Genomic DNA, 18,300 nt, shown 5'->3' on the forward strand with positions numbered 1-18,300 from the left:
ATGCTGTTTGTGCTTTGCCTGTGATAAAGAAGTCTGCAAACTTTATCTATAAAGGCTCAGATAGTAAATATTTTCAGCTTTGAAGTCCATATGCTTTCTGCTGTAGTCAACTCTGTTGTAATGCAAAAGCAGCCATACACAATATGTAAACAAATGGGCATGGCTAAGTTCCTGTAGAACTATTTATAAAAACAAGTGGCAGGCCAGATTTGGTCCATTTGCTGACCTCCACCTCATATAAATAGGATCATACTTTATCTACCTTTCTACAACTTACCTTTTATCTTCCAAAATTATGTTTCTAAGATTTACCTACATTGCCATATATAGCTGTAGTTCCCTTAATTCAAACACTGCTACTCCCAACATTCTTGTGCATGGTTCCTCTGGCACACGTGAAAGAATTTTCCCCAGGGCATGTTATAACTACTGGGTTGTAGGGTATGGGCATTTTCAGCTTCATCAGGTATTGCTCAATTGCTCTCTAAATATGATATGCCAAATTTTCACATACATAACTGCTATCACTTTTTTGAGATTTCTGTGCCAACCTGATAGAAGTGAAATGGTATCTCATTATTGTGTCACTGGTACATCTTTTTTATTTTTTTTAAGATTTTATTTATTCATGAGAGACAGAGAGAGAGAGAGAGAGAGAGAGAATGAGAGGCCGAGGCACAGGCAGAAGGAGAAGCAGGCTCCATGAAGGGAGCCTGACATGGGACTCGATCCGGGGTCTCCAGGATCATGCCCTGGGCTGAAGGCAGCGCTGAACCACTGAGCCACCAAGGCTGCCCTCACTGGTACATCTTCTTAATATCAGCAAGGTAAATAAGGTTTTCAATAATTAGTTGGCTACTTAGGTTTCATATTTTTGTGAGTTCCCTACCCATATTGACTGTCTTTTTTGTGCTGATGTGTAGTTTCTTATTCATGGACACATTTATTTTATTTATTGACATCAACCTTTGTTGCCTGTGTGCACTGCACCGCCATGACTTGTCTTGTCACATGCTTTTGGTGTCCTCACATACATAAGGTTTAAATTTTCACAGTTTAATTCACCAATCCTCTTCTTTGTGGTCTATACTTGTTGAGACTTAAGAACTCATTCTCTACCCTAAAGTCATAAAGATATTATTATATGTTTCTTCAAAATATTTCAGTTTCATTTTTGGAATTCCATGTATTTAGATTCTACCTCCTATGATAAAACAAATTCCATTTGAATTTTTATGAATATAGATTGTCAATTGTTCCATGACCATTTGTGGACACGTCCATCTTCCCCCCTCATCTGAATGCTGCCTCTAGAACTGTGTGTATCTGCCTTATGTCTGTTGTGGACTCTATTCCGTTCCCTTGCCCTGTTCTGTTTCCTGACAAAACATTGTCTTAATTATTCACAAGAGTCTACCTCCTTCTCTTGAACTTCAAAACTGTCTCGGTTATTCTTGTTCTTCCTTAAAAATTTCAGTCATTTTGCTGAGTTCAAACAATTTTTTGGTGATTTTTCCGAAATTTCATTGAATTTTATGAATAAGTATCAAAGGGGAATTATAACAGATGTTTTCAGAAGGCTTTAGGAAAACGAAGATTCAAGTGATAATTTTTGAGAGGCTTAAGGTTCTTGTTTCAATGCTGCCTTCTTTTTTTTCCTGCTGTAAATTATTTCCTTGTAGTAGGTTAAAACATTTAAGACAAAGTAGCTGGTTTTTTCAGCCCCCATAAGTCATTGGAATCTATTATTCAGAGCTGGTAGGGTGGTAAAAAGAGCTTCTAATTTTCCATTCCTGGCACTGGTTGCCACAGGGCTTAACTTTCTTTATTATCTTTATTTAGCTCCTACTCCCTTCTCAATTAGTTTCCCAAACTGTCATTTCATAGCACATTTTTCTATGTGGTATTAATAGCTATGTCTGGGAAAGGAAGTTAAAAATTCAAACAAATTTTTAAAATCCTGTATAGCAAATCTCCCATTTGGAGTTTTATAATGCACTTTAGTGTATCAAAGACTCTTAGTGGAATCACCGCAAAGAAATATGTCTAATTTTGCTTTAACTTACCATTTCACGAGCTTTTTGTGCACGAATATTTATTTCTTATATATTGATTAATATCCTACAGACGAATGTTCCATGGGACATCAATTTGGTAAATGGTGTATTTAAACTAACAAGCCAAAGGCAAGAAGAATTCAGATATTTCTGACTTCAACAGAGGTCAATCAGCAATAAGCAATTTTTTTAACGCCAACTCTCAAAACCAACTAACCAAAAAGTACCCAGCAAATCTCTTACAGATGCTTACACGGTATTTTTTGGCTTGAGGTCTTCAAGTTGACTTCTACCTGATAAAAACTCTAACTTGACAAGAGTTATGCTTTCCTTCTTTCAGCACTGAAATGAAAGGTAGACATCCCAGATTTATTCACTTCTCACAGGGAAAGCTATAGGAGTGTTTAGCTTTAGAAAAACATAAACAAAAGAAATGCATCTCTTATCCTTACTGAGCACTGAGCCCATCATTCTTACTGCTGAGTGAGTGGCTTGAGGAGAACCAACAAACATACAAAAATTAAGTGACTTTTGTTTATATTCTCTTCTGTCTGCTCTGTTGACGCAGCAGGTATTAAATCTGCCTGATGCACTGCAGGCCTGGTGGGGTAGCCCTGCTTGGCTGAGAAGGGCAGGAGAACAGGTCACTGCCAATCTCAGCAGACACTGTATACAGAAAACAATGGCCTTTCCTGCAAAAACGTTTCTCCTTTCTTATTAGGGCATTACTCCTTGCTACACTTGTAACAAACATAGTCAATAACAGTTATAGGCCAACTTCTGAGAGATTCCTCCCAAATTGCAAAGGAAAAACACTGGCATTTCCTTTATCTCTTTGAACTATAATTGGCATTTATTCAATAAACATTTATGAAGTGCTTATCACGAACCAGGCACTATACCAACTGCTGAGGTTCCTAAGACTAATAGCACAGGCCTTGAGAATCTGACAGTATAAATTAGAGGTCAAAGAAAATACTTTCTGAATACCCTCAAGAGTACCACAAGCCTTGCCTGAAGTAGAATGAGGATGACCTGGAACCTGACTTTAGAATAAACAGGCTCTCTGAGATTGGGAGTGAAAATCCCTAACAACAGGCACTCTATGCTCCATGCCGTTGAGGACTTTCTTGTGTTCAATGGTACCTTGAGCCTACATTAGGGCCTCTCAACACTTATTAGCTACTGAATGAGCAAGGGGCAGGAACCATCTAGAGTAATAATTTAGCAATGTATGAATCTTTTTATTCTCAGCACTAGCCTATGTAGCTTTTCCTTGACAATGCTCCCTTACAGAGTAACCGATTCCATCTTTGACCAGCTAGTCAGGCACTTCCTCCTCACATTGTGCAGAAATGCAACCCCTCAGCTTCCACCCACAGGTGCGCACTCTGCCCTCTAGGACTCTAGGGAACACAGAACATTTCTTTCCATTGCTATTTACTTCGCACATTTCAAGTCTGTAGAGAAGTTGAGGGAACAGCACAATCAATGCCCATATGCTTTTCATTTACTCACCAATTAATATTTTCCTATATTTGCGGTTTTACCTTTTTTTCTTCATGAATCATTTGAGAGTTATTTTGCAAACGTAAGACTACATCACTTCTAACACTTTTGTGTATTATCTCTTAAGAATAAGACCATTCTCCCACATGACAGCATTCCTATTTATATACACCTAAAAAAAGTTTCATTAACAAAATATTATCTAAAATAAAATTCATATTTAAATTTTCCTACTTATCCCCAAAGTGCCTTTTTTTAAAATCTGGATTTTAAAATTCCAGATTAAAGAAAAATTCAGTCTTTTTTAATCTAAAAATTTTTTAAGACTTTGTATTTTTATTACATTATCTGTTTTGCCAGGACTTCTATGTGTATTATATACTTGATGGAGGCACATACTGTCGGGATGTCTCACTAGTGATGACATATAACTTGATCACCTGATTAAGACTGAGATCACCGGGGCACTTGGGAGCCTCAGTGGGTTAAGTGTCTGCCATCAGCTGAGGTCATGATCCAAGTCCTGGGATCGAGCCCTGCTTCAGACTCCCTGCCAAGCAGGGAGCTTGCTTCTTTCTCTCCCTGTGTCACTTCCCCTGCCTATGCTTTCTCTCTCTCTCTCAAATAAAAAATGAATAAAATATTTTTAAAAAAAGAATAAGATCACCAGATCTATTCACTGAAAAATTACATTTCCCCTTTTGTAATTAAAAATTCAAAGGGGTACCTGGGTGGCTCAGTGGTTGAGTGTCTGCCCTTGGCTCACGTCGTGATCCTGGGGTCCCAGGATCAAGTCCCACATCAGGCTCTCCGCAGGGAGCCTGCTTCTCTCTCTGCCTGTCTCTGCCTCTGTGTGTATGTGTGTCGCATAAAAAAATAAAATCTTTAAGAAAAAAAAAAAAAACTGGGGCTCCTGGGTGGCCCAGTCTGTTAAGTGTCTGCCTTCCACTCAGGTCATGATCTCAGGGTTCTGAGATCGAGCTCCACATCAGACTCAACCTGCTTAAGACTCTCTCTCCCTTTCCCCATTTCTCCCCACTGCGCGCACTCTCTCTCTCTCTCTCTCTCAATAGGCAAATCTTATAATTTAATTAACTAATTAAAAAATATAAAATTAAAAATACTTAAGCCAGTGTGAATATTTGTCCCTCCAATAACTTTTTTGCCCAACTTTTTGTAGCCACTGATGATCCTTGCCTGAATCAACTATTATACTAAGAATTATAAAATGATGATTTTCTGATTCTATGAGTTCTTCTGCACGGATTTTTAAAAATCCAATGTGTTAGAATTTATTATCACTTAAAAATTTTTTTGATACTCAAATTGTCCCAAATTTGGCCAGTAGGTGGTTTTTGATACTGCCTCCTAGGCCTTTTTGACATGAACCATTAGTAAGCATTTCCTATATTTCTGTCACACCATGAGCCCAGCCTCACCTATATACTATCCTCTCCCCAGACCCTGAATTAGCCATTTCTCCAAGGATCTCTGGTTTCTGGTGGTGGACACTAGCCTTTAGGAGGAACAAGTCTGCTAGTGTCTTCTACATACCAGCCCTTCAAGTGCTCAAAGCCAGTTACTTCTGTCCCATATACCTCCCCAAACCTCTACACCTAGGCTAAATTCACCAAACTCCTTACACAAGTCTTGCTGTAACTTTACTTTGATTTCTAAACTAGTCTTCTCTTTCATATTCCTTGTCCCAACTCAGTTGCGGTCTTATATTCCAGTGGTTCCCAACCTAGCTATATATCAAAATCACTAAAGGACTTCTTTACTATAGAGATTCCCAGGATCAACTCACTCCAAAGTTACTGAATAAGAATCTCTGGGGTGAAGCATGGGACTCTGTTTTTGATTTTAAGTTCCTCAAGTGATATCAATATAGCCAGTCCACTGCATACTTCAATTTTTCAAGACCTTGTGAATCCCAAATTGGATACAATATCAAGAAGTATGGTCTAGAGCTACAACTTTTCTTGGACATTCTATTTCTTTTAGTATAATTAAATTGTTGCCGACATTTTTCTGGAAGGTGGAGACAATGGCATAAAATTTCTGACTTATGACAAATTTATGAAGAACTAAATCCTCAACACTTTTCCAAACATATTGTTAAGTTAAAACTCCCTTATCTCCTTATGTGCCATTGGTCTTTCAGGCCTAAGTGTAAGGACTTACATTTATTCCAATTAAAACTTATATTGCTTGATTTATCAAACCTTCAGAGTCTTATGGATCCTGATTTTATCACACAAAGTGTTTTTTACCATTCCAACTTTATGCCATTCACAGTTAAACATGCTATCAAACTCTTCTTACATTGCCTTTTTAAAAAATTATTAAAACAAATCTTATAGACTTTTTTTTCTTATAGAATTTTCTATAGTGGTGGTGGTGGTGACATAACTGTATGTATTCATAAACACTCACAGAAGCATACATCAAGAAGAATGAATTTTAATGTATGTGAATTATACCTTAAAAAAGATCAGCCTTACATTCCAAATAACCCACTGTATTTTTCTTCTAGATTAGGTCTCACTAACTTATTTTGATTGACAATCTCTGCAAAATGGAGGAATAACTAATGGAGTTTTCATAGACTTTGTATTTTTATTCAGTTGATGTCAATGTATTCTGGGTTTTATGCTTTGAAAAAGCATCAGGGTTTGGTTTACCAGGCCAGTCAACCCAGTCGATGCATTATTACCATTTTATCAGTTACCACAACACAAAATGCAAAGAAGTGATGGGCTGTGAAATAAGGTTAAGATAATATTAAAGGAATTACAATTCTTCATAGAACTAGGCTAAAAAAAAAAATCAAACACAGGCCTGTCACTCTTGCATAGGAGTAGAAGTTAGAACATTTCCACCTGTAAGTTTGACAAGGATTTTAAAAAATACTCTTCAGTGCTGGTGAAGGTCTTGTGAAATACATGCTCAGACAGTGCAAGTGAGGGGCTTAAGTGAAATAGCCTTCCTGCCTTAGATAGATAGAATCTATCTAACAAGAACTTAAAGAATTAAACTTAAAGAATACATATGTACTTAGAAAAACTAGAAAGATTACACCAAACTTTAAGCAGGAACCAGCCATCTCCAGCCAATGGAAGACAGACTGTTTTGTTTTTTAATGTTTTATATTAAAAAATGTTAAAAAAAATTTCTACAGTGAGCCCATGTTAGTTTTATAATTAGGAAAAAAGAAATACATATTTATAAAAAAGATCAAAGAAAGGGGAAGAAAATAAACCACAAAGAAAGTAAATATGGAAAAAATAATTTTTTTGGTAAAGATTTACCTGTCACTGATAGGAATTCTCAAGAAAAATATGCCTTTCAGGTAGTCAATAATTTCATAAAGAATTTTTGTTCAAAAAATGAACAATTTTCCCTTGTGAAGCTTATGTGAATGCCACAGAAGATTCAAATATACAGTAACTCTATAAGGGATACTTGAACTGCCTCCAAATTTTTTCCAAATGAGAAGTGTTATACAGAATTATTAAAAACTATAAACTCATACCTTGAAGAACGGTGCTCTGGTTTATTTCGTTCGTTGCGATCTGTAAAGAAGGAAGACAGTTACATGTCAAAATTCTCTTCAGAAGCCCTGGAAAAGAAGTTCTTAAATACCGGCTGCCATACCATAGATTTCACAAAGGACTGTTCAAAGGTTGCTGTGTCTTACCCTGTATGAGGCTCTTTATCAGAGTTGAAAGGATTTGTCTGACATAAGAGGTAAAAGGATACAAAGCTAGGCAGGCATGTAAAGTTTTTAAGGTTTGTTAAAATCACCTACTTGGAAAGTGTATCATTACACATATTATTTCATTTTCAAAGATCTTTGCTGTTTTAAACACTTCACTAAACCCAAACAAATTTAGCTAAGGAAAGAAAGTAAGGAAACTGAAAAGCCACAGATTACTCAGTTCAAAAAAATTATTCCATGAATCATGGTTGGCAAAAGCTTCCAACAGGATAGGGAGGGGGAGAAAAATGAGCAGTCAGCTACAGCAGCATCTGCAAACATCCTAAGACCTCATCCTTAACTCTCTATTGCTGAGAACTTTTCAAAAGTTGGATTTCAACGTTCCATTGATAATTAGGTCTAATGTGCTATATAGAGGGCAGTGGTTCTTGACCAGGAGCAATCCACCTCCCGCCCCCCAAGAGACACTTGACAATGCCTGGAGACATTTTTAATTGTCACAACTGGGGAAGAAGGAACTACTGGTACCTAGAAGGTAAAGAAACCAGTGATGCATAAAATGTCCTACAATGCACTCTACAACAAAGAATTATGTCACCCAAAATGTCAATAGCGCTGACATTGAGAAACTTTGCTATAGGGTAAGAGATAGGGCTGCTTGAAGTTTTCCCAGGTGCCTCTTTGGGCTGCTGTAAAATGCTGTTAATCAACCTGAAGACTATTATATATATGAGAAAGAACTACAAAATCCACAGGTCATCTTTTTTTGACTCCAAGTAACAATTTTTTTCAGTACATGCTTAAGAATAAACAAAGTGAAAGTCTCAGTTATGGAAAAACTAACAACAGAAATCAATGTGTAAGCCAAAATAAAATCCTATGCAATAGCTTTTTAAAAATCCTGTGCAATCTTATTAAAATATAGTTTCCTAAAGTATCTTCTGAATTAATACTAGCGATATAGAATTTAATGACAAAACAAAGATTGGACAAGAATTCTTTATTTCCCCCCTTAATTTCATTGCTCCTGGAGCAACAAAAAGATACTAAAAATATACTATAAAACTTCTGGAGAGAGTTATGGAAGAAGAAGTATAGGATTTACACAGTTAAATGTATTTATCAGTTCTTTCTGAATAGGTTCATAATGAAAAAGAAATGTTTCTTTAAACCAGGGAGTTAGTACACAGGAAGTATGTTCTCTAAGAGAATAACAAGTAGGAAGATTCACAATAAAACATATTTGTTTAGATAAAATGCTCTCCAAAATGCACAATATTACTATGCTTTTGGTTCCTGTTTCTCTACATAGTGACCTAGTATTACTGCCGCTTTTAAAACTTTTGTTTTAATTTAACTTAGTTTTACAGTCCCTCAAATAAAAACATCATGGTTTTTCACTTGTGGAGCACTAAAACTTTCAAAGTCTAGCAATAGAGCACACATTTAATCATTTTTTTGAATCGTTCCTCTTTAGCTTTAGGCTGCTAGTTTTATTACCAAAAGTAAAATACCTCAAAGCAGAGCTGGAAACTGGATGCAGATCAGCTATCTTCAGTATTAACAAAGCAACAATTCTTACCTGTGGCTAACGATGAGCTAAAAATCTGCCCAGGATGCCATTTGACGTGGCTGTGATCTTAGTTTCGTAGAGTTTATTTAGGCATGTAATAGCGAATTCCCCCGCAAATCTGCCTAGTGGTACAACACACGGGAGGAGGGGAGAAACAGAGTCACAACGCACGTAAACAAGACTCAGCATCTGAGGGCTTCCCTCCAGGGCCTGTTCTGATTGGCAGATGTGCTATGACCAATCTGCACAGCTGGAATGTGTCCACTCGGGAAGCAAATGGCTCATAGCTCTCCTTCATTCTTGGTTAAAACAGGAAATTCTACAGTTGTTTTATACTTTGTGCTCTAAGGAGATATAAATGCCTCCTCACAGTACTTCTCTAATGAACGAGCTGATAATCTGTTGGAAGACATTTTAAACATTCCCTCCCAAATTCTCGGTGTTATATTCCTATGTAAATATACATACACAACGATTATAACATGTCACTCCTAAGACCCATATATTTGATGATTTGAGGGTAAGGGGTAAATTATCCATTGCTTGCAATATCCCCTGTCCCCCAGCTTGTGACAATGGAAAACAAATTAAAACACATGTTCTTGTCTATTTTTTTTTCTCAGAGTGTACAAAGAACTGGATTTCACATTTTGCCCTAAGCCATCTTTTAGCTTAAATACATATATGTTTAGTACGTGTCTGTTGTGTGTGTCTACAAAAATTTTTACATGCTTATTTTAAGCTAAGAAATCTCCATGACAGCCAAGACAATTGTGCAATTGTCAAGAAATAACATTAGTGGCGATGCTGAATTTTTGGCAAATTAATAAATGGTTATTATTTTGGTCCAAAATCTAAGACTGAACAAAACAAAGCACCGAGGGCAGATTTGGGATCTGGATCTCGCCAACAATAATAAAACATTTGGATAAAAGTCCCTTAAAAAAAATGAGAACAGATCCATAGCAAATATGGAAATTTCATCTTGACTATAGTGCCTTAAGCATATGGATTTTATTTATTTCAAATCAAATACTCTTTGGCCTATATCCCCCCAATTTTTTTCAGAGTTTCTAATTTTTAAGTAACTAGGAAAAAATATATTTGCAAGGCTTCTTGAGCTTTTGCATACTTAAGAATCATAGAAATAACTTACTATACCAAAGTCTCACCATTTATATGAAAAAAAAGGGGTTATTAAAAATAAGAATATTTTAACCCTAAAATTTAGTTGCCAAATGCTGCACATTTGTTGTAGATAATGCACTAACCCCAGGGGCCCACTGGGCTGTGTTATGATTTAGGTCAAAGATCAGTAGTATACTCTTAACGTGAAGGTCAGCATGGCTGTAGAGCTATGTAAAAGTCTGTTGGGTTTATTTTGTTTTTTAAGATTTTATTTATTTATTCATGAGAGACACACAGAGAGAGAGAGAGAGAGAGAGAGAGGCAAAGACACAGGCAGAGGGAGAAGCAGGCTCCCTGTGAGGAGTCTGAGGCAGGACTTGATCCCAGGACCCTGGGTTCACGCCTGGAGCCTAAGGCAGACGCTCAACCACTGAGCCACCCAGGCATCCCAAGTCTGTTAGTTTTGTAGGCATATGTCTGTCTGTCTGTCTGTCTGTCTCTTTCTCTCTCTCTCTCTCTCTCTCTCACACACACACACACACACACACACACACACACACACACACTGGAGTGGGAGAGAGAAAGAGAAAACCTGCTTGCATTCCCTGTTCTTACTCATCCATGTCTCCTGTTAATAAAGCTAATTGAGGAAATGGAAGAAAACCCCACAGGCAGAACAAAAGCAACATAAGGCAGAACTGGTGCCAAGGGTGCTGTTGGCTATGTGAGTACAAATGTTATTGGGAGATGTAAAGGAGGCAATGGGGGAACCCACGGCCCCTCAAGGAGACTGAGATCAGGAGAGTGATAGGAAGCTCTCACAGGCTGGTGACTCTGTAGGAGAATTCCAGTTCACCCAAATCTTCCTGCCATGACAACTTCTGATTCTAAGTAATCTGGACAGGCATGAATCCAATGTTTATGTACATAGGTGATATTCCACTTAGGTAGAAATGGGCCTCTGTTCTGGCAGGGACGGCATACTAGGAATGGCTGGGCAGAGTCTACTGATGTGTGACCATTCAGGGTGATTCTGAATCTAATAATACGACAAAACACTTTGAAACGAAGATGACAAGAATGCAAATATCATCTTTTGCTTTGATTAAAACTATGAAGAATGGCCAACTTAGAACTTATTAGAATCCATGGTAAGACATTCAGGCTTTGAGGATTTGGCTTTGATCACTTAACTAGACAGAAAATCAAACCCTATTGCATAGGGAACTTAGACTACTAACTCAAGTTGGCAGTGGAAAGTCCTAAATCGTTCTTTGAAATTAGTGGGAAGACTCAAGTCTATGTGAATGAATACACACAGCCACACTCAGAGCAGGAAGTGGTATAATGGAACCTGCCTTGTACCTCACACTGGAGTATTAAAATGAGTATTTAAAATGAGTGTTATCTTTAAAGTTAGTATTATCTATGAAGGGATTCTGTACTATATTCCCAAGTCAAATTCCAGCTTGGGAGTATATACTCTATGTTATGTTTAAAAAATGGATCGATCGATAAATGCTTTGTATCATTCAGTACTAACTAAAGGATCCACACATTCTAAAAAAGAACTCCCTGCAACAATAATATCATTACCTCTTTACTTATAAGCAGAATAAATAATATATCCTTCCATTAGAAGAAGGAAGATATTCAAGATCATGAAACTTACTTTGATGACTCTTCGAAAGATTGGGAAAGGAGTTCCACTCAAATAATCCCATGGATAGAACTGTACATATATGAGATCGGAGTTTCACAGGCTTTAGTAGTCTTTAAAAGGTTCTTTTATTTAGGCAAAGAAAACTGAAAATTTATGTCTACTTGAAAAGAAGCTAGGTTCATCCTACAAAGTTACTGATGCTAATGCTTATTTACCACCTCCTTCTAGCTCCATGTCACTACTGTCACCACTCTTAAGTATATCTTCAAATTGATTTCTAGTCATTTTTGAGACTCCCACAGTAAATAGTTTAAAATAAATAAATTGAAGTATTTTAAAAGATTGTATTTGAGAGGTAGTATGTATGCATGCACAAGTGTACATAAGCACAAGCAAGGCTCTATCACCAGCCTGAGATCATGACCTAAACCGAAATCGAGAGTTAGATGCCTAACTGACTGAGCCACCCGGGTGCCCCAGTATATTGCTCTTTTAAATGATAGGCTTTCAGGGACACCTGGGTGGCTCAGTGGTTGAGCGTCTACCTTTAGCTCAGGATGTGATCCCGGGGTCCTGGGATCAAGTCCCACATCAGGCTCCCTGCAGAGAGCCCACTTCTCCCTCTATGTCTCTGCCTCTGTGTCTCTTGTGAATAAACAAAATCTTGAAAAAAAATTTTTTTTAAATGATAGGCTTTCAATAAATATATATTTGCTGTTGTCGAACTTAAGAAAGTTACTCCTAAACACCAAGAAATTAAAGACAATCTCTGTGAGTTACCACTGCAGGAGGCACATTACAGAGTTTACATGATTGCTACCCACGCTTCTATGGGTAAGTAGAAAAGTTTAGTCTACAGCATTGTCAATACTGACACCTGTCATTAGTTCTAATTATCAAATGCCTAAACTCATTAAAATGCAGCACCCTAATCACACAGGGAGGGAGAAACTAGAGATGGAGGGAAGTTTTTTTTAATAAGAGAGTTATATTTCAACAGAGTAGACGGCCTCTGGAGTCTTTTCTCCTTCCCATGCCTACTGTGTTTTCCTGTATTTTACGTTTTCATCAGCACTTGTCAGGACTGTTGCGTCTTGACTGGATTTTCTGGTTCTAGTCTCTTTTCTTCCAATTCTGCCTTCTTGCTGGCCAAATTCATACCTCAGAAAATTACAAACCTTAAGAGTCTGAAGAGAGATAATGACATTCCATGAGATAATGACAGTGACATCCTCAGCACTTTGCCTATGCAAAATAAGCACTCAATAAATGTCATCAGCTGCCATCTTGCTAAAAGGCCAGCTATTTACTAGTGGTAGTGACTGGTCCTGCCTGTGGTGATTGCACAAGTTACTTGGTCTCTCTAAATCTTGGTTTTTCTCAGTACACAAGAGGAAAGAATGCTATCCTGAGAGATTTTGTGAGGATAAATGAATGAAAGGGTATAAAGAACTTAGCTTCATACCTGGAACATAAACTCTATGACCCTGTTACAACTCCTTCTTACCATCTTTAGTGCCTGGCTCAAACACACCACCTTCTTCATGAAACTGTCTCTGACTCCTTTTTCTTTTCTGCATCCTTGTATTCAGTTTCCTATTGCTGCTGTAACAAAATATCATAAACGTAGGGGCTTACAACAAAAATGGACTATTTTATAGTTCTGGGGGCCAGTAGTCAAAGTAGGTCTCTTTAGGCTAGAAGTCAAGGTGTTTGCAGGGCCACATTCCTTCTGGGAGCTCAAAGTAAGAAGCTGTTTCCTTGCCTTTTCTACCTTCTCAAGGTCACTAGGGTTCCTTGGGTGGTGGCCCCTTCCTCCAACCATGTGGCATCTTTACTTCTTTCTCTCACTCTGACTTCCTCTTCTGCTTCTCTTTTCCACTTAAAGGACCTTTAGGATTATACTGGGCCCACCAGGATTATCCAAAATTATCTGCTTGTTTCAAGGTCTGTTGATTAACAACTTTAATTCCTCTCCGCTATGCAATATAACATCTTCTCAGGTTCCAGGATTTAAGACGTGGACATCTTTGAGGGGGCAACATTATTCTGCCTACCACATCCTATCTGAATTCTCATATCATCTATATCACTCACATGACACTTAGCATATGTGTCTTATTATTTAAAGTTTTAGGTATATGTCTATTGCCTTATCTAATCAGCGTGTCTGATAAAGGCAGGACTCTTTTTTTTTTTTTCCAAGATTTTATTTATTTATTCATGAGAGCTATACACAGAGAGAGGTGGAGACACAGGCAGAGGAAGAAGCAGGCTGCCTTAGGGGAGCCTGATGTGGGACTCAATCTCAGGACCCCAGGGTCACGCCCTGAGCCAAAGGCAGACACTCAACCACTGAGCCACCCAGGCGCGCCCCCTCCTTCTTTTTAAAGGAAGCTCTATGCCCAATGCAGGGGCTTGAACTCATGACCCCAAGATTAAGAGTAGCATGCTATACCAACTGAGCCAGCCAGCCACCCGGCAGAACTTTTTATCTTAACTCTGCTTCACAGTCAGCCTTCTGTAAACATCTGTTGATAATGGTAATATCCAATGCCCTTTCGTTCCCCTTTCTGCCTTTCTGCCCCGTCATTTAGGCTGGAGTCGGTTCAATGATTATCTTTACTGGTGAAAAAGTTGTCCTAAGAATGCCCATACATATTTTTACTTTTTATAAACACAGTAGTGATTCAAGAGTCACCTCTGCCCTAGAATGACCCACATTTGGTCTATTCTTGTCTCAAAGTAGTTCTCACCAAACCAAACCATACATTGGAGAAAAAAACCACAGCACAAGTGAATTCCAGGAAGAATCACCTATTTGACAACAGATGCTGCTTCCAAAATAATTTTTCTTTAAGGTGGTTCAACTGAATCATTTTGATGACTGAGTTCAACTCACTATTGAATCCGGCTTTTTAAGTTAGTAGTTTCAGAGATGAAAAATCAGAGCCACCATCTACAACGCCCCTCTTCCCCACAGGGCGCATCTGATAGAATTCAGGAAGACGGACAGTTTCACCAGTGCCTCTCAAGTCCTGCAGCAGAAATGGAAACAGGCTGAGGAACAGAGTGTCATCAACTCTCCTTGGTGTTCCTTCCTCAGGCTCCCTAATGATTCTCTTAATAATTACTTTCAGGCCTTTTTGTTGTTGTTCTTGTTATAAAATAACACTTTTTAAGCAAGTGAGATTCCTGATTCAAGGAGGGATAAAAAGACCTTTCAGTTAAATTTAAATCTCTAATCCCCCAACTACCAAATTAAAAATATTATACCCATATTCAAAATATTAGGTCATTCCTAAGAGTTTTTCTAAAGGAGTCATAAATTTTACCTAGAATAAGGTATTCTAGAAGAAAGGAAACCAGAGAAAGTGACCCAAGGCATTCCTTTCAAAGTTTTCTAAATTATGACAACTTCTAGGATAGTCACAAAGCATATTAGTATCTAAAAGGCTCTGAGAAACCCTGCAACTAAAAAAATTTAACTTTGTTTAACACAGTATTTCCCAAACTAATCTGAAGATGAAACATTTCTCACAAAATCATAATCGATATCTGGTAGCCTGGCACACAGTGTTATCATCACCATCTACTCCCCTGGAAATCCAAAGTCCTTTACACAGAGCTTGGTGTTTGTATCTCCATGGCCAGTACCATGGCCTGACATGTAGGTGGCACTTCTTCAATGAACTCAACTCCGACTGGTGTAGGGCCAGGCACAGGATTCAAATACAAAGGGGAGTAGGAATCTCCATTCCAATCCTATCAGGTCAAGCCCTGGTCTTTTAAGATGATCACATTTCCCTCACTTATTTATCTTTGATTTTGCCGTTGTTTAGGTTAATTTGTGCATCTCAAGAATGACGTGTTCCATAAAGATGAGTATACTTAGTGACTCCAGGTATCTACTATTGGGTCATATCCACGATGGCAAATTAATAAATATTTCAGTTTGACAACCCAGACAGAGGTTAAGTGCAGGCACCTGAGGTCAGACAGCCTTGTTTTGAGTTCTTGCTTCATTAGTAAATGGCCTCAATGTCCTTAACAAGATATTTACATTCTGTAAGTTTCAGTATCCACATCTGTGAAAGACGATAATAGTGGTACCCACCTCATCAAGTTGAACAGGGAGTAAGTGAAGAAATGCATATAAAGGACAGTATGCTTGCTGACTAGGACAAATGCCTAGTAAATGTTTACTATTATGATGATAATATTAGGGAAGCAGATTAATCATAGAGTTCATAGTACTGTGGCTACAATTATTTAAAAAGGTTAATTATCCTTTGTCCAGTATAGATTTAATTCTGTAGGATTTTTTCTTTTGCTTATTACTGGACAAGAGGACAGAGCTGTACTAATAAATAATTTCTACATCATCTCTTATCCAATCGCTCCAGCCTCTTATCCTTTTGAACCAAGGGCTAACTATAAAAAATTAATAAATCTGGACTTTCACTTTTCTTCATTTTCCCATTGCAGCCTCTGACAGAAGTGATAAATAAGCCCTAAAAAGTAAGCAGCAGGAAGGAGAAAAAGAACTCAACTCAAAGGCAGACAGAGAGGGATCCCTGGGTGGCGCAGTGGTTTGGCACCTCCCTTTGGCCCAGGGCGCGATCCTGGAGACCCAGGATCGAATCCCACGTCGGGCTCCCAGCGCATGGAGCCTGCCTCTCCCTCTGCCTGTGTCTCTGCCTCTCTCCCTTTCTCTCTCTGTGACTATCATAAATAAATTTAAAAAAAAAAAATTAAAAAAAAAAAAAAAAAAAGGCAGACAGAGACAGTTCCTTCCAGATGAAAACTGTACCAAGCATGGATCACCACCTCTCCCATTCCTAGTTCATCCTGCAGGTATTAAGCCTTCGTAGTCACTTTCTGAGACACAAGAATTTTAAAATAAGTTTCCTGAGTAGGATTAATGAGTGACACAAAGAAAGAAAACTAATTAGATAAAATATTTCTATTAAAATATATATTATGTATATATCTATATATTTATAAAATTACTGAAATGTGCCTCCGTATCTTAGGATACTATGGATTTCTTTTACAAGAATTCAGAGAACGAGGATTAAAATTATTTCAGGTGTTAAAGGATAGATAACATCTCTAACCACAGGTTGCTTTTTCAGCTGTTAGGGTAAAAATAATAAAGATGATTTTTTTCTTTAAAGGGCAAAAGGCTCATTCTTATGGTCTCCTCGTCCTTTAGTTTTGATTAATTCACAGATGTTGCAGCAACGTTTTACCTCTTTACACCTGTCTCTGCAAAATATGCAAATATCAGAAACCATTCTAACCAAGAGACTGCTTCATTTGCAGGGAAGCAGGAAAAAAAATTGAAGATCACGTTTTTCCAATTACCATACACATCTCACTCTGATGTAAGATTATTAGGCTGTGCAAATCTTTCCTACACAGAAAAAGGATTTTTCTGATCTGAGTCTTCAAACAGATTTTTATCCACAGTGGGGCAGTCTTGGTCTCTAATCTAGAATGACGAATTTTTTTGTTCCTTTTAATGAAGAAAAGGTAAAGTCACATCCAGCCTTGCCACATTACCTTACGTAGGGATAGAGAATGTATTCTCTGTACACCACACACATTGCTTCTTGCAAATTCAGCCCACCAATCTCCTTCCTCTCCACTCTATTAAACTCCCATCCACATGACCACGTTCAAAAGGCTACTGGGACACAAGCAAGGAGAATGCCCAATTGTCTCATTCTATTCTTCAACCATACAGAATGCCTCTAAAGTAAGTGTGCAGTTCTGATTTTTCACAGTTGTAAAGACACACAGGATCTTTAAGAGGAGACCTAAGAGACATCTGCAATCTCAGCTTTGAAGCCTTATTTGACTCCCCACAGGCAAAAACAATGCTTCCCCACCTGCACCACCACATAGTGCCTAGCACCCGTATCAGCACTGACCACATTTTGAATCACCTTATAATTCTCATTATCTATGTCTTATTGCTTCCACTTTATAGTTCCTTCAAGACAAGGCCTTTATACACTTTGTAATGGCTGGCAGAGCACCTTACACACAGTAGGTACAACCTAAGAATCTACTGTAGAATATACTGGTATGAGTCCTCTCTAACACCTCTGCAAACTGGAAATTAGCTGAGCTTAAAAAGCCTTTGTATTGTCTGGTGTTTCTTTTGGGGGTGTGAGGGAGCAGTTGTTATTAATTCATGGAGAAGACAGATTGCACATTACCATGCAAAAGCTTCAAACAATTTTGATTCAGAACGAAAGCATTTTGTGCAGCTTCAGAGTTGCAGAATTAACAAAACACTATATTTGTGTAATGAAAAATGGACAGTTTAAGGAAAAAGCAATACAATTATTACAAAGAAGCACAGGAAGCTACACAAAGGATTCACTCTCTGTGGCTCTCAGGTCCTAAAACACAGTTGAAATAAATTCAAGAATTGGCTATCAGCATAACAACAACGACAACGATGAACAGATATTATTCATCAAGTCTTTACTATGTTAGAGGCATTCTAATGTGGTCCCATTTAATCTTCATGGGATTCCCATGATGCAAGTCTTTTCCACTTTATTGATGAGAAAGCAGTCTCAGAGAAGCTAGTTTAAAAACAAAGAGTATGAATTTTCAAACCTGGATCTGA

General features: G+C 37.8%; 1 protein-coding gene across 9 annotated transcripts in view; it reads right to left on the minus strand.

Moving 5' to 3' along the window:
- SH3D19 (SH3 domain containing 19) overlaps positions 1 to 18,300 on the minus strand; it is a 179,480-nt gene that overhangs the window by 85,170 nt on the left and 76,010 nt on the right. For 8 of the 9 annotated variants that reach the window (XR_013351001.1, XM_077846351.1, XM_077846357.1 and 5 more), the window contains one exon: positions 7,102 to 7,141. Coding sequence is in view for 3 of the 9 variants with exons in the window: in XM_077846351.1 (XP_077702477.1) it covers positions 7,102 to 7,141 (40 nt within the window). In the remaining 6 variants the exon portion in view is untranslated. Of the gene's footprint in view, positions 1 to 7,101; positions 7,142 to 8,869; positions 9,032 to 18,300 lie in introns of those variants that run through there. The other variant, XM_077846353.1, reaches the window with a different exon arrangement.

Source organism: Canis aureus, chromosome 13, assembly GCF_053574225.1.
Source record: "Canis aureus isolate CA01 chromosome 13, VMU_Caureus_v.1.0, whole genome shotgun sequence".
Lineage (NCBI taxonomy): Eukaryota > Metazoa > Chordata > Mammalia > Carnivora > Canidae > Canis > Canis aureus.